This window comes from Dipteris shenzhenensis, chromosome 19 (genome assembly GCF_047967505.1).
Source record: "Dipteris shenzhenensis isolate YYH24624 ecotype China chromosome 19, Dip_SZ_1.0, whole genome shotgun sequence".
Lineage (NCBI taxonomy): Eukaryota > Viridiplantae > Streptophyta > Polypodiopsida > Gleicheniales > Dipteridaceae > Dipteris > Dipteris shenzhenensis.
Window position 1 is genome coordinate 1,697,908 of NC_141614.1, and position 17,350 is coordinate 1,715,257.

Below are 17,350 nucleotides of genomic sequence, written 5' to 3' on the forward strand. Positions count from 1 at the left end.
AAGATTTTTCATGACAAAATTTCTTCCTGATGGTGGGGGAGGCGCGAGGGAGCAAGAGGCAACCTGCTTTGATACCAATTTGTGAGAAATGAAAACGAGGTGCACAGCTGCGGGGGAGAAACAACTCACTGAACTGTTGTGTTGAGAATAATATGCTGAAATGAAGTACAAGGGCACAAAAACCTAAAACCTAGGGTCTTACCCTAACTAGGTTAGAACCTTTACAAGCAACTAACTCTACCAACTCACTCAACCACTAATTGTGATCAAGGAGAGAAAACCTCAATGAGGAAAAAAGTGCCCCTTAGGTGCTAGGTGAGGACATCCATGATGTTATGTCATGGACAAGGTTTAGAGGTTTGTAAGCGGCCATGATATGGCAAGTCCCACATACATCAATCATGGATGAAGGATGAATCAACTGGTCTATCTAATGTGCCTTGCCAGTGTCACAAAGGCATGCATCACCATGTCGCTCACTCTAGTGCAGCAAATCAGATACATGTATTGCATCTATGGCATGTGTGATTATTTTGATTCGTCACACACTGTCAGTGTGGCATGTAGGATGGGGTCTGGAGCCCTGGCTTCTATGAGAAGCCTCCAGGAGGCTTCTTCCTCACACCTCCTCATCTAGGGTTTGCTATGTTTGAGATTCATTGTGTAATTGTAGTCAATCACTGCATTTCCAGTTTGATGCATCCATTATAGCATTGATCGGCATTCCATTTGCAGCAACTCACTGTGTGTGCATCCTACCTGTATATTTGTGGGAGGGCATGACAGTCTAGTAAGCCTCCCTGTTTTCTTTCAAGCTGCATCCTTGACTCTTTGCAATGTGATTTGTCCTATGCTCATCTTAAACATGCATATAGCTCATAGAACCTAAGTTCTTAAATGCTTAGGCTTCATTGGGCTCTTTCCCTTGAGTGGTTTTGCCAAACATTGATTGAGTAGATACACTGCAACATGTACTGCTTCAGCTCAAACACAGTTGGAAAGCCTGTTGCTGTTGAGGATTGCCCTTGCTGTCTCCATTATGGATATGTTCTTCCACTAAGCCGTTTGCTTGATTGCTTGTGAACTTTTGGTATTTGTCTCATCCTCATGGAATACCAATCAACTCTCTCATAGGAGGTCCTTGAGAGTGGCACTAGTGCCAATCTCCATTGTTGCGATAAATAAAATTTGAAAATTGGAATTTCTAAGTTGTAAAGTGAAAGACTTGGAACAATAATCAAGATTCATGTGTAAGTTTTGGTACCAGTATCATTCTATTAAAAAAAAAATCAGAATAAATTCTAAAGATTGGCAAAAATGTTAATGCTTTAAGTAATAGATTTGTGTCAATAAAATGTACATTGGCACCAGTTCCATGCTACACTAAAAGGGTGAATTCAACTTTGAAATGTTTACGGTAGATCAGGGAAAAATTCATCTCAATATAATTATTGCACATAGGAGACTTGCAAAGAATGCCACTAGTATAGAATGGCAATGGTGCCAATTTCATGTTGGAACCTAAAAAATAGAACTATGAACCCTAAAATTACATTGAGACTCTCAATAAGGTATACCTTACAAATCCTCATTCTTTTTAGCCATTTTGTTTGGGTCAGGCTCATGAGCACGAGAAGCTGCCATGGGTGTATTTTGTTTATCATCCACATATTGGCCTACTTCCTTGAAAGATCTCTCAGCACCAGCTTTGAGAGCATGACAGGATTGCATGGTGAAAATGTGCACATAAAATTCAGAACTGTCACCAAAAATTCAAACTATATGAAGTTATTAACATATCTTTTGTCTATTTATATGCCAGATTTTGTTAAATTTAAATATCAAAGAAATGACAGAATCCCACCAATCAATGCCTGAAACCAGGGGCTTTTTAAGGTATGCTGTACAGTTCAATTAAGATAAAGTTTGTAACTATAGCAAATCAAAATTTTATATTAGTCTTTGTGATTTTTTTTAAAAATCATGATCAAATTGAGAAATGAACCTGCAAATCTTTTTATTGTGAAATGATGAGATTCAGGTTGTGAAACCAATTATGTCTTGAAAACAGTATTTAGGCTATTAGACTTATTTCGTTCTATTCATCCGGCTGGAATTCACAAATGAATTCTAGTGTTCCAATTGAATTCACTCATATCAATGTGCACAAATTGTGAATCGCATGGCCTACAAACGATGTGCACAAATGGTGAATCGCATAGCCTACAAATGATGAGATATATAAAAGTGAAAATTTTACTCAAAACCTGTGAACCACTTCATACGTCCAACTAACATTATCGGTTCATGAATTGTTGTCAAGGTACTAATTGTTGGTAAACTGAAAGGAAAGCATGGAGTAAACACAAACTCAGAATTCTTGCTTATGGAATGAAGAAAGGTGAGGTCCTTAAGTAGGTACCTCTTACATGATCACTGACATCACTGATGACCTCAGAGCTCCAAAATCATCTCCTCAATCTGCTCCTAGATTCTCTCAATCATCCTATGTGGCTTCTACCACCACCTAACAGTGCTTATGGGCACCTAATTGTGCCTCTAGCATACACATAGAAACCAAGGTGTGCCTAGGGCATACACCTTGAGATATCCCAACATACCCCCCCTCAAGGGAATGCCTCAGGCTATGTCAAGGATACAGCTAGCACAAGGTGTCACATGCCATCTCATGGTGGTCATGGATCTATCAATGGCTAGGATCTCAAGCTAGCAATGGTTCCCATGGGTGTAAGGTAAACAAAAGGGATACAAAAGACCTTCCAATGGTTATCTCCCCTGCATATACATGCACACAATGTCTGTAGGAGGTACCATGGAGCAAAAACACATACACATGGCCTACATCATATGGTGACCAGAGGTGTTTACAAAACACAATAGTTTATTTCATTCATTTTGGAGGACTATCCAGGCTGAGTACCTTGACTCAACATAAAAAAGAGAGATCTGGAGCATATATGGAGATGATTCAAAAAGCATAATCTTCATGGGATGCCTCATCTTGTGGAGGCACATCAACTGAAAGTAGATTGGCATTTTCTCACTTTGAAGTTGCTTCCTTTTTGGCTCTACAAAACTTTTCATGATGATTGTTTTTGCCACAGTGTTTGCATGGATTGATCTTGAAGCAGTCTTTTGAGAGGTGATTAGTCTTCCCACAATGATTGCAAGGTGAAAACTTGCCCTTCTGGATTTTTATGGCATAGGCTGTGTCATTGCCTTTCCGGAGTTCCATGTGCCTTTCTTCTTCTTGAAGAGCAGAGATAAGACCTTCAAGATTAGAATTAGGAAGATTTTTCAAAGTGGTAACATGATCATAATCTTCAGGCATACTCTTGAGCAACACTGCCATAGCATCATCTGTAGTGATAGGAGAGTTGATAGAAGCAAGTTGAGTCATGAGACTCCGCATCTAATTGACATGGGCAGCTAAAGGGGTGCCACTAACCATCTTCAATTCAAAGAAAGCAATCTTAAGTGATAATTTTGAGATGTGAGAGCTAGCACCAAAAATAATGTCAAGCTTCTGCCAAGCTTCTGAAGGAGACTCTAAGTCAGAGATGTGATGAATATAGTCATCTCCTAAAGCAAGAGCAATGATGCCATATGCTTTCTCCTCTCTAGCAGGATCTCTTGCTGGGCGTGTCAGAGCTGAGGATTCTCCAGCATTGGAGGCTGTTGAAGAAGAAGTTGAAGCCGGTTTGACAAGCCCCTAGAGGTTTTCCCTCATTAATGCAAACTTGACCTTCATCTGCCATGTGTGGAAGCCCTTACCATTGAACTTGTCCATATTCAATATGGTAGCCATGAGAGGGTCTAACCCAAGAATTGGGCAGTGTCTTCTCTCTTACAGGTGAAATATGAGCAATAAAAAGTATCCTTCAAAGAGTAACAACTTGAATACTTTGACTTGGATTTCTCTATGTGACTGAAGTAAATGTCAAAGCATAAGGCAATTAGTCAGAGCAACATTTGTGCAAGATGTCTAAGCAAAAAATGACCAAGTAGATGCTAGAAAATGAGCATAGCAGACTGAAAATAAATCTTGGTCAAACTACCAGTCAAACTTTGACTGTCCAAAGTCAAACTTAGACTTGCATAGTCAAGCTTTCATGGCCAAAGAGGCAGCTCGGAAATCTGCTTCAATTCGTCATGCAGAGGTCGAAATTCAGAGGGCTTTTGTACTGGAGAGGAAGGTAAATAGGTAGGGGCATTAGTGTTGGGATATCTCAAGGTGTATGCCCCAGGCACACCTTGGTTTCTATGTGTGTGTGCTAGAGGCACAGTTAGGTGCCCATAAGCACTGTTAGGTGGTGGTAGAAGCCACATAGGATGATTGAGAGAATCTAGGAGCAGATTGAGGAGATGATTGTGGAGCTCCGAGGTCATCAGTGATGTCAGTGATCATGTAAGAGGTGCCTACTTAAGGACCTCACCTTTCTTCATTCCATAAGCAAGAATTCTGAGTTTGTGTTCACTCCATGCTTTCCTTTCAGTTTACCAACATGGTATCAGAGCCCTATGATCCTCCTTAAGCCCTAGTTAGGTGCCACATCATCATCTTCTTCCTCACCTCCATCTTCCACCTTCTCTTCCAAAGTCGATTTTGGAAGTGAGAGTTCTCTTCAAACCTGCATTCTCAACATCTCATCTTTCAGGAGAGTCTTCCCAAGGGCAGGGCGAATCTGCAGAACAAGCCCTACGCTTTATCTCGCCATTTTCGGGGCGGCATTGTCTCAAGAAGCTGCGACAACATTCTTCCTGGTTCTCACTGTGGAGAGCTACATTGTCTAATTCCTTCCAGAGGGAGCTGGGCGACATCACGACCTTGCTGCTCATCAAGTCTGAGCTCATTTGGAGCAGCATTCGGGTAGTTTTCGTCAAAAAACCAGTCCACGGTTCTTCTATAATGCTGGGCGACGTGGCTACCTTCTGCGCGATTCCTTTCTGAGGGAGAAGCTACAATTCAACAACATGCTCAGCCACCACATCTAGAGATGTCTACTGTTGATGATCACACACATCATAAGTTGGACATTATTGATTGTATATGTCACTAGTGTCATTGTGTGTAAATTTGTTGGATTGCTGTTGAGAATCACTCATCAGATATGCCCAGGTCTATTAACTGCACTAGACAGACATGATAATATGTACATGTATCACCTCTCCATGTTTGTGTATTTGCAATGGATACCAGACGGCATTCATCGATGTCTATGTAGTTTGCAGAAATATTAACGATAATCCTAGCGAACACACATTTGACTTGTTATCCAACAAACTTTGCTCCACACTAATGCAGATTAGCTGCCCACTGAGTCCTGACGCAATCCTTGACAAAAGCTACCACATCATGCACGTTGACATAATAATCTGCTGCTCTTGCTCCATGCTGATGCAACAACACAGATAACCCTTTGCTCAGGCTGGTTCCAATACTTCTTATATCAATGTACGATCTTTGTAGATTGTTGACGAACTCTCAAAGCCACAAGATTGCAGAGGTTCCTCACCACCCAGCTACTGCAGTCATCTCCCGAGTCCTCATGACAGAGCACTAGAAGGCTGCCACCCCTAAGCCTAGTGGTCGCCTGCAAAATTGGTGCTTGTCCACTTAGGGCACCTAGCACTCTCAGGGCACTAGGCTAATACTAACTGCCCTAGCTGTCCTCTTGGACCATGTAAGCCCACTAACAAGGGTGCATTGTCTAGTTTGCTAATTTCATAATCAAGGCAAGCTTCTAGGGGCAATGCTACCCTGCAATAGAAGCGATGTACTTGCAGTCCTTAATTTGGTTGCTTATACACAGCTTCTTTGTAGTGCTTCCTGCTGGTCATTAACAGATTTCAGTTTGTCATTTTATGCCAAAAGAACTCTAAGTACAAAAGAATAGGTGAACCCTATATGTGGGTCTCAAACCAAACTTAGCTAACTAAGGCATTTGTCTGGTGTGGGTTCGCAGATAGTCTTTACGCTTCCATCTGCCACTGCAAGCCAGCATTAGGTTGTTGGTTATTCTGACACTTAACACACTTGCAAGCCAGCATTAGGTTGTTGGTTATTCTGACACTTAACACACTTCGATAATTTCATTTATAGACAGAGGGTCCTCTTTTTGAGGACCTCAAGGGTTGATCAAGCAACTTAATTCTACAGGAGAGAAGTACATAAGAGTTTCAGATTATCTGGAATGTCACTCTTGGTTGATTAACTTGCCCGAGTCTAATCCTGTCAACTTCTGCCTGCAGGTTTATGGCAGTATCGAGGAAGCTTATTCTTGGATTACACAGGATAACTTCACTGTTCTTGTTGAATACATCCTTGATAACATGAACATGGTAACATTTTTTGTACGTTTTTGTAAAATCAAGTTTTTTTACACAAGATCTGCTAGTTGTGCATTCTGCTTATTTAGCCTTTAAAAAGCTCTTTGTTGTGGCCTGTAACAGGAATCACAAGTTGAAAAATCTGGGCATTCTCTGGCTCCCTCAGAGATTAAGAGAGATATGAAAGTTGTTTCTACTGTGGGTAATCACTGTGAGAAGACCATTGCATTGGAGAAGCCACCAGTTAAAGAGAGCAATTTAAGACCGTTGAAAATGCAAGGGGTGAAAAAGGATATGCTATCAGTTGGTAATTATGACAGTTTAAATCTTGCAAACCATAAACGATGTGATTTACCAGGTAGGACACCTATGGATGTAGAAAAGCTGGATGGTTCAGGGACAGCTCAGTTCAAAACTGCCAGTTTGAAAGTGCAGAGATTGAACAAAGATGGGAGAGAAGTGCCATTGCTATCTGAAGAGGAAAGCTCTAAATTCAGGAATCCATCTAAAAAATCTACTCCCATGTTTTGTGTGGGTCCTTCAGCCAAGGGATCATGTGTAGATGAGGTCAAGGGCAAGGCTTTCTCAAATAGAGACATTTTGAAAGATGGAAGCCCTTCTAGTCAAACAGATGATCAGAGGTCCAGTGGGTTTGAGCCAAGACTCAGAGTTCTAAACTCACTCAAAGAGAAAAGTGATAGTGCCATAGACAGAAAGACACAAGGTTATGCAATATGCTTGGCTTCCGAGGAAAGGCAAATTTCCTCCCATGTATCACTTGATGATATCATAGATGGAAGGATGAAAAACAATACTGCTTCAGAAAGGATAAGGAAGGAGAAGGGATTCCTGAAGGGGGATGCATGCAGTGATTCCTCTTCCTTTGGATGCAAGGTAAGTTCTATACATATCAAAAAGGGGATTACAAACGCTAGCAGTTTGAGCAATATGATTAAGAAAAAGGAGAAAACAGATTATCAAGTCTCCAGAAAAAGAGAATGCAACCGGGATTATCTGGGAAGTAATCCAAGTACCTTTAACAAAAGGGATAGGAGGCTTGACCTTGAAGATGTGCCTCGGCCTTCACCTGAGGTTAGGACCTCCAGGTCAAGTGGGTATGAAGATTTGGCATCAGGACACGATCCTGCTTCAGAAGATTTAATGCTAGAACAACAATGGTCATGTGACACAAGTTCTAAGCGTGACCCAAATAATTTGCTGACAAAGAATCCCAGGACTTTATCTTCCATAGCAGATAATTTTGGGACGGACAGGTCAGCTGTAATAAATTGCACAAGCAGACGTATTGATAATCTACATAATGTGGATGAGGACCTTTCTTCAATCAAGGGTGGTTTACTTAAAGAAAGGAGACTTGTGGCAGGAACAAAAGCAGAGCTTATTGATCTGAGTGATCAGCAAAGCGGGCACAATGTGGCTTCTGAGAGAACTGTGACTATCGTTCGAGGAGATAAGAATTGTAAAGAGATTTTGTCCATACGAGAGAAGGATGAATGGCCAGTACCTGTCTTGGGGTCTCATGAAGTCAAAGTGAGTGCAAGTAACGACTTGAAGCCGAATTCGAGCACAGTTGATCCTTGGAGATCAGTGTTAGATCAGCTTGAAATAAATCTCAAGGCAGGGGATTGTGACAGTGCTTTGCAGGTTCTTTCAACATGGAAAAACGGCGCATCGAAAGTATGTAAATTTGGTTTTACCTTGCTAGATGCTTCTTTTCAAGTTTCCAGTTTGTACTATGCTTTGCTTTCATAGAGGCCTAAGGAAAGCCTTGCAGACAGGACTAAGCAGTATTGGTGTCTACATATTGGTGTCTACACTGTAACATTATTGCGGTTCTAATTTTCAAGCTTCTAAGTTTCTACTAATTTGTGTTTGCTCCTCTTAATCAGGTGGGAATAACAAATGCATTTGAGAAAAGTTTTCCATTGGAAGGTGGGGATTCGTTTCCCCCCATCACTTAGGAACTCTAGGCTGGACAAAGCTAGCAATGTTGCATGATCATTTCTGAGTATTTTGAATGTGTTTTTCAATCTAAAAGTGTCATTCTTTGATGGTGTTTGCTATTAAGGCATTTTATCCTATGCAATCCTGATGCATTCATTTTGCTTTGTTGTCTTTTAGGGAGTAGGTACACAATGCAAAAATTGTGAGGGATGAAATTTTAGTTGTCTTTACGAACTGATGATGACAGCATATTTCATCTACATACGTGTGAACGTTAAATGATCAACTTATTACAAGATTAATTGCTTTAAATTCTGAGGGACCTTTGGCTTCCATGCATGTTTAGTTTGAAACTTGTTCTAAGGGTTAGGTACATCAGGAATTTTACAAATGAAACCATGCTTTAGGTACTCCTTAGAAATGCTTGGTTTAGTTTTACAAATGATCCGCCCTGAGAACAGATTTCTGTATGAGTTCTTTTTCAGTAGCTTGCCTCCCTTGCACCATTGTTCTGCTTCAGGACACCTGCCCTGGCCTCATCTCGCTTGCAGCTGTTTTTATTTGCCCCTTAGCTGGCCTATTTGGAGCCCACTTGCCTCAGCACAAGCTTTCAGATGACTCATATGTACTCTGTGCAACGTTGTGTGGATAAAAATGAAAAAATGTTTTTCACTTGCTGCATGCTGATGGGCAGGTGCATAGCTATGTACATAGCTGGCTGGTGGTGGCTTTGAGCTATGGACACCCTTATAAAGGACTCTACACTGATGTATATATTTTCTTGAGATGGTATGCATCAGGCACTCTAGAGCAATTGGTGTGGGGTGAAATGTCTTTCATTGTTGTCCGGTGCTGTGTTGATCTTGCCACGAGTGATTTTCGATATGTTGCAAGTTGTGTGTGCATCCATGTCATGGTCTGTGGGCTTCATGGACGTGCAGTTATATGTGGCTGTCAAGCATCAAATGCTTGCTTGAAGGTTATGTGCATTGGTGGTGCCTAAGGTTGGAGTATAGGCACTAATTGCCTTGGTATAAAGTTTGAAGGGAAGGGTGGAGAGTGGTGAAAAGGCAAAGATGACGTGGCTATAATCAAAAAAGGTATCCATGCAAAGGTGGCTACGAAAACGAGAGGAGGAGCTTCTAGATGGTGAGATGGCAGAAGGAGCTCGCAGGTGAACTACCAAAAGGATCGATAGAGGAAGGGAGAGGGGGGGTCGCGACTGTGTGGGAAGGAGAGGCCTTTGGCTGGGGATGTGCGATCAGGAGGAGAGGAGAATGTTCAGGGGAGAGGGAGCTTGGAGAGCAGGTGGAGAGGCGTCGATTGCAGGCCAGGAGGGAGAAGCAGATCGCAGATTGATGGATGGTGAAGGCTCTTGGATGGTGGAGTCGTCACCACTACGTGAGCTCGGGGGTTGAAGGAGATGAAGGGCGCCGGATGCCCATGAGCTGCTGAGCAGGGAAGGATCGCGTAGGAGAAGCCAGACGATGGCTGGACGAAGAGGAGCTTGGTGGGTGGAGAGTTCAATGAGCAAGGGGGGAGCGCATGAGCTGAGGAGGAAGGAAGATGATAGGGGGAGCTTCGTGTGCTCCGTGAGCAGGGGAGAAGCCACGAGGTAGTATCATAACGCGAAGGCACAGAAGGGTGACGGGCTGCAAAAAGGGGACACACATGAGAGGACATTGCAGGCTGGCTGGAAGGAGGCAACTGCAAAAGGAGCTCAGAAGAAGCGGGAGGGTCATTTATTCTGCAAGCTGGGGTCGCTACTTTACAGGAAGATTGTTTGGGGAGAGCCGTGAGCATTTGTATGCACTGTGAGTAGAAGAGAAGCTACAGGAGGTCAGGCCGTAGCTCTACTAAAGGTGCTTATTAGAAGAATCAATGTGCATGGGAGGGGCTCACGACTTGTGTAGGGGGTGTCTCGATTGGGGAGGCCTGTGGTTCTTGTGAGGAGAGTGTAGAAGGCAAGCAAGGAGACAAGATGGTCCAAGCAATCAACCGTGGAAGCACCTCTATGGGATGTCTATAGTAGAAGGCGGCTTGATGGATGATTGTGCAGCTGGAAAGACCTCAGACGACGAGAGTTAAGTTACGCACCGTGAGTAGGTCAAGCTGCAACGAGTCATCATCACATGAGAGTGTGATGAGAAAGTTTGGTCAACCTGAGGACTAAAGAGGAAAACGTTCCTTGATGCTACACATATATTTGTCCAGACGGAGCAGGGGGAGGCAGAGAGGGCGGAGGGTAAGGGCGAGGGCAAAGGTGGAGCGGGGGGAGGCAGAGTGGGGGGCGGAAGTGGGCGGAGTGGGGGAGGCAGGGCGGAGCGGAGAGGGAGGAGGGGCAAGGCAGAGCGAGGGCAAGGGCAAGGGCGAGGCAAGGAGGGCAGGGCGAGGCAGCGGGAGAGCAAACAGGCCGCGGGCAGCTTACAGGCCGCCGCACAACATGCAATGAGTGGAAGCAAGTAATTGCAGAGCAAATCAATAAACAGAGCAAATGAAGGTTTTAAGCATAAACAGAGAGAAAGTGTTGAAGTGTGAAGTGGAAAGAATGAGGTCCACAGAGCCCATCATAAGCTCAAGCACGTAAGGTTGCCAACCAAATCAAGAAAATGGCAAAGAGAAGGAAACTCCATGCCACCAAGTGCTCTTGAAAGTAAGCAAAAGAGACGGAAAGTGGCCATGTTGGGGCTAATTAGTTGAAAGAGAAACATCAAGGAGACACAAAGAGAGCGAGCTCCTCTCGAAGTTGTGTGATGTCGTGTTTGAGTCCCTGGATAAGGGTGCCCTGCTCGTGTGTAATGCAGGCTTGCTCCTGGGTGTAATGTGTCAGCTCTACCTGACGGGCCCGAATGCTGTGTATCTCAGCCAATAGGGAGTCCCAAGCATCTGGTGGGGGCCTAAGATGTCCTGGTCCAGGTGGGAACTGGATCTCGAGAGGCGTTGGAATGAAGGTGGGCTGCTGAGGTTGTACTGAGGATGGGGACAGCATGATCTGGGCGGGGGAGTGGTATGTAGGAGTAGCGAGGCCGGACGAGGTGATGAAGGGTGGCTGACTGAGAGATAGAGGTGATACGAGGGGAAAGTACTGTGGAGCCGTGGCCGGTGGGGCCAGTGGTGAGGCTACTAGAGAGGAGACTTGTGATGATGATGTAGGAGAGGGGGAGGAGAGAGGTGGTGTAGATGATGAGGCGGATGATGGTGGTGAAATAGTGGTGGTAACCATAGAGGTCGAGGATGTGGTGAGCGACATGGGCTTTGTGTGGGCCCCTTTCTTCTGGGCCGCGGTGCTGTCCACTGTCAAACCGCTCCGGTTGCTGCGTTTGTTGGAGTCCTCTAGACTGAGTTGCTTTTGTGTTTTTCCCTTGTCACCGTTCCCCTTCCCCATCTCCACGCGTATGCAAATTTGGACCGAAGGGTCTCCCACCTAGTCTCCTATCCTCATCCCCCTGTTCCCTTCATTATGGGGGAGGCAGCAGCGGGCAAAGAAGGGTTTGCAAGAGGTCGGAGCTGTTGGGATTTTTATTTTTTAAAAAGGGTCGGAGCTGCAAGTGGGGTTTTTAAAAAAAAAAAGGGGGGGGGGGCTGAGCGAGGGGTAGCGGAGGGGGTAGCAGCGAGGGGGTAGTGAGGGGTAGCGGAGGGCGTAGCAACGAGGGGGTAGCGGGGGGGTAGCAGCGAGGGGGTAGCAGAGGGGGGGTAGCGGGGGGTAGCAGCGAGGGGGTAGCGAGGGGGTAGCGGGGGGATAGCGGGGGGGTAGTTGGGGGTGGCGAGGGGGTAGCAAAGGGGTAGCGGGTGGCAGAGGTGGGCAGCAGAGGCGGAGGCGAGGGCGACGAGGGCGGTGGAAGAGACAGGGTAGGAGACCCGGGTAGAGGGAAGCGCAGGGAGGGGAAGAAATGGAGAGAGGGTCTCAGGTAGGGTTTGGATGGATGCAGGGTGGACAGAGAAGATCATGAGCACTATTGGGTCAAACAAGGTTGTCCATCATCACCAAGCTTGTTTGCCATCTCTACATAGACGACCTAAAGACTTTCATTGGGACAGTAGGGCTCTCACAAGCTCCTTGATTCAAATCCTGCTATATGCAAATAATTTGTTCCACTCTCATCCTCAACAGAGGGCCTCCAACGACACCTGGATGCACTTCATACCTTCTACAAAACACATGACTTGAAGGTCAACCTTGGTAAAATCAAGGTCATGGAATAGAACTGTTACAATAGCAAGGGCAAGAACAAGAGGTGTGGAGCAAATCGCAATTGCTTGGAAGGGGCATGGTTGCTGTGATTTACTGTCCTGCCCCTTATCTGGCTATGGAGATCCCGGTGAGAAATTTCCAGACTGCCCTTGATTAAGTTGCAATTGATGGAGGATGGAGGAGCTGCTCGGTGAGCTCCCCCCCTCTGCAGCAGAGACGACTAGATGGGTGGACGTTGCGAAACGGGAGCCCGCAAAGGCAACCGTTTCAGTCGCCATACAGGAGCAGTAGTAGAGGGCTTCGAAGGCCCTCAACATCCGGATACGAGGGATCACGCGAGACAACACCAGCACCACTACGACGCCCATGGTGGAGGCGATCACCTTTGTGACCACCACCATGGGGATCCTCGACCATGGCATAGAGGAAGCATAGCGTGTTGGGAGAGATCCCAACCGAGAGCAGCTCCTAGTCATTCGCTTCAGAGATTCACATGCTCGACTAGCGACACTCCGACGTCGAGCCGCTCTATGAGAGCATCCCACCCTGTCCATGGATGAGGATTTGACACCACTACAGATTGAGGAGTGACGAGTTCTTCTGCAGCAGTGGGATGTTGCCCGTAAGGAGGAGAAATGGGCTGTGGTCCGAGATGGTAGGTTGTTGACCGGCACCCGTTGGGCTCCCACCCATACCCCCTAGGGAGACGGGGCCTATGAGACTCAGGTTTCTGAGACCCTAGCCTACACCATTTGGAACTGTAATGGTACCTTATGGTCAGACCCAGGGAACTTCTCGGAGTCTTATACAAGACGAGACATAGTCTTTTACACGGAGACACACCAGAGCCCAGAGCGTCCACTACTGATAGTCAGTGGCTACACATGGGAGTCAGCCTTTAGGGATGAGACGAGGGATACATGAGTCCGAGGATCAGGCAGGGTCGTAGTATTGTACAGGTCTTCCCTCGCTGGAGCCATCTCCATTGAGAGAAAGGACGCACACTCCCAATTCATGTGGATCCGGATCCGATGCATAGACACCCGTAACCTTTTCATAGCAATATGCTACTTCCCGCTAGACACATCCCACTTTGCTAGAGTGGCACGAGAGGAGGGTGAGACATCGCCATATGCACCCTTACATCAGGATATCCCAGACCTTTCAGCCCGCGAGGAAGTTCTCCTTGTTGGGGACTTCAATGCTAGGATGAGCACGCGCTTGGCACCACTCCCGGACTTTCGAGACGACTCTATCATGCTACCAGACATGAACCTAGATGGTGGAGTAGGTATGACCAGGACCTCGTCGGACCGACACGGGCATGTTTCACCATATGGACACGTGCTCCTTGATCTGGGCAGGATGCATGATCTCATCATCTACAACGGGCTTGACCTATGGCCCTCCTCAGGTGGTTTTACTTGCTTCCCACACGGGGGGGCACTAGTGTCGTAGATTACATCATGGGATCCCCTACCTTCACTTCATGTATCACCGACTTCATCGTAGCACCACTCCCTCCAGGAGCTGATCACACATACCTATTCTTCACTATCGCCACCCCACGCTTAGCCACACCACACACACCACATAGGAAGCACGACACCTACCACGACATACACTTTGATCACAGCCTCTCACCGGCCTACTTTGGACGCCTAAACAGACTCCTAACCTACATCGATCACATACCACTCATAGAGGACCGTGCTCCCCTGATTAGTCGCACACTCCACGAGGCTGCCCTCCAAATCTTTCCCCACACCACACGGTCCACTAGACCACCACCTCTTGGTTCTGTACCCTGCAACAATTGGTACGATGCGGAGTGCAAGGCTTATCGCCGACAGCTCCGACTTGAAACCAGATGTCACCTCCCGAACACACCAGACACGATACACAAGTACTGACGTCTCGTACGTCGGAAGAAGCAGGCATTTCTTTGTCGAAATAAGGAGCTGCTGCACATCTTGTACAGCAACAACTCTAAGGATTTTTGGCGGAGATTCCTTGAGCGTAGGTCTCCATCACCCCTCACCGACACGAGAGTCTGGCACACGTATGCACACCATCTTTATGATGTCCCACACCAGCCCACTCCATATCTCATACACACACCTCGCCCCACCACTTGCACGTTGTTCACCAGAGGGGGAGTCAAGGACGCGACATTGAAACTGCACAATGGCCGAGCTAAGGATCACGAGGGGATATGCACTGAGTTTATCGCATATGGGATTGACACGTTAGCCCCGATCCTAGCAAAGGTATTCAATGACGCTGTTTGCCTTGGCTTCCCCTACACTTGGACACTCAACACCATCACCCCCATCCACAAGGCAGGGGATCCCATGGACCCGAGTAACTACAGGACTATCATGATTGGACATGTGATGTCCAAGATCTATGTAGTTGTATTGGATGCGTCGGTCAGCCTGTTCGTAGAGATGAGAGGGCTCAGAGCAGAGGGTCAGGCCAGTTTCAGGCGAGACCATGGGACTATGGATCACATACTCACACTCAGGAGCATCATTGAGGAGGCCAAAGCACGAAAGGAGAGGGTATATTGCTGCTTTGTGGATTTCCGCAAAGCCTTTGACACAGTACCTCGAGCTTGTCTCATCATACGCCTATAGACACTGGGATTTGATCAGGAGATCATATGGGTAGTCATGGCACTTTATGAGAGAGTCTCAGGCCGAGTTCGAACAGGCGCAAGTTGGACAGATGAGATCTTGAGTACCATAGGGGTCAAACAGGGTTGTCCCTTATCATCGATTCTGTTTGGCCTCTACATCGATGAGCTTGAGACTTTCATGGGGGTGTTCGGAGGGACCGGTTGCTCACTTGCCGAGATCATCATTAGGATTCTTCTTTATGCAGATGACGTGGCACTCTTGTCGTCCACACCCAAGGGGCTCCAGCGACACCTGGATGCACTGCAGGCTTTTTGTTTATCCCATGATTTGGAGGTCAACCTTGGCAAGACCAAGGTCATGACCTTTAACACCTCTCGAGTAAACATGGAATGGAAGCAGTTCACTTTCGGTGGGTCACCAGTTGAGATCGTATCCTCATGGGGGTCATCTTCTCCAGCCCAATCTTCACGATGAGACGAGCGATGCAGGCTAGACTGAGTAGGGGATATGCCTCACTGGCTCGACTAGAGAGACAATGCTTCCACTACCACTTTCAGGACCCTTGGACCAAGGCTCTTCTCTTTGACTCCTTGGTCCGCCGACCAGTCGGTATGTATGGCAGTCCTTGTTGGGGGCCTGACATGTCAGAGATAGAGTGGACATGGGTGGAGCACTTGCAAATCCTCATGCTCTCACGGATGATCCGGGGGAAACCGTTTGTACCACATCACATCATTTAGGCCGAGTTTGGTGCTTCTCCACTCCAGCTAGATGTAGCCTTTCAGACCATCACATATCTACATCGGGTTAGATCATATGGGGACTGCACATCAGGGAGACAGAGGTTGCCATGGTTGGCTCTCGATTCCTCCATGAGGTTGGCAGCAGAGGGAGACGAGCAATGCTAGTATTCACGGACTCACAGATGGTTTGTGAGATTAGGGTTTCACATCGATAGGATACCTCCTTTTCAGTACAGTTTAGATGCCCCTCAGGTACTCCCACCCACCATCCCGATCGACCCACACACCAACCAGGTCATTTGAGAGGATCTCCTGCAGCTACACACCTTTAGGACCTGGTTGGAGCCGAGGGAGCTTCCAGTGAAGCTGAGTTTCTAGAGAGATTATTGTCTTCATATTTTGGAGGAGGGATTCATCACACCACCGGGGTACAGTGAGCTTCATATGCCTCACTCACTACGGATCTCCATCGGAAAGTTTCGGGTATCATCACACCGCCTCGGCATAGAGAGCGGCAGAGCAAAGGGGATTTCTAGGGAGCATCGCTTATGCATATTGTGCGACTGTCAGGAGGCTGAGTCGGAGGAGCATTTTATTTTCAGGTGCCCAGTGTACTACGAGATCCGAGGTCGCTACCACTGCCTCTTCATAGACGGCTTTGGGCTCCTTTCGAGATTCCTCGCCTACCCAGATCAGAGATTCCTCGCGGCCTTCATTTACGAGGGGGTCTGACACAGAGAGTACTTACTCAGGCGACGGGGCTTGGCCACATCATCAGACATCTCTCAGAGCAAGATCACAGAGTTCTTCCCATCGAGTGACATTGATCGTCCATTCTCTAGCCGCAGACGTGATAGAGACCCCGACTCGACGATCGCAACACGACACACGAGACATCGAGGGGACACACAGATCACTCTGGGGGACCTCCCGTCATTGTTTAGACCCGGGATACGTCCCACAGGAGTCATGGTGGCTCTAGTCTTGCGTCGAGCCTCGTCCAGGAGATCAAGATGCACGGCACCCCTTAACGGGCGCCAGCGTCCCATCACTGGCTATGCACCAGCCAAGGCGACATGACATACGGAGGATTCCACTCCGCTTCAGTCCTTTTCTTTTCATTGTTACATCCAGATGTATTTGATTATGTATGATTAGACTTAGAATTCAGCATGGGTGATGATGCTCGTTTCAGTAGCTCCAGCCTTACTGTGATTTGTATGAGGTTTTCTTTCAGTCTCATAGACCCATCGGTCTTCTGAAGACTCTAATAAAATTTCTTTCTTTCTTTCTTTCTCATAGAGTGCCATGATTGACCAAATGATCTCCTAGACCATACCTAGGTTCTACAATTGTTAGATGAGGCGAGCACTCGACATTGTGTCAAAAGCTTTGCAGAAATCCACAAACAGCAATAAACCCTTTGTCTTCGTGCTCTTGCCTCCTCAAAGATAACC

General features: G+C 46.5%; 1 protein-coding gene across 2 annotated transcripts in view; it reads left to right on the plus strand.

The window, feature by feature from the left end:
* Positions 1–17,350, plus strand: part of LOC147889908 (uncharacterized) — an 88,551-nt gene that overhangs the window by 4,314 nt on the left and 66,887 nt on the right. For both annotated transcript variants that reach the window (XM_087391126.1, XM_087391127.1), the window contains exons 2-4: positions 6,274–6,363; positions 6,475–8,049; positions 8,262–8,304. In XM_087391126.1, coding sequence (XP_087247252.1) covers positions 6,274–6,363; positions 6,475–8,049; positions 8,262–8,304 — 1,708 coding nt within the window. The remainder of the gene's footprint in view (positions 1–6,273; positions 6,364–6,474; positions 8,050–8,261; positions 8,305–17,350) is intronic.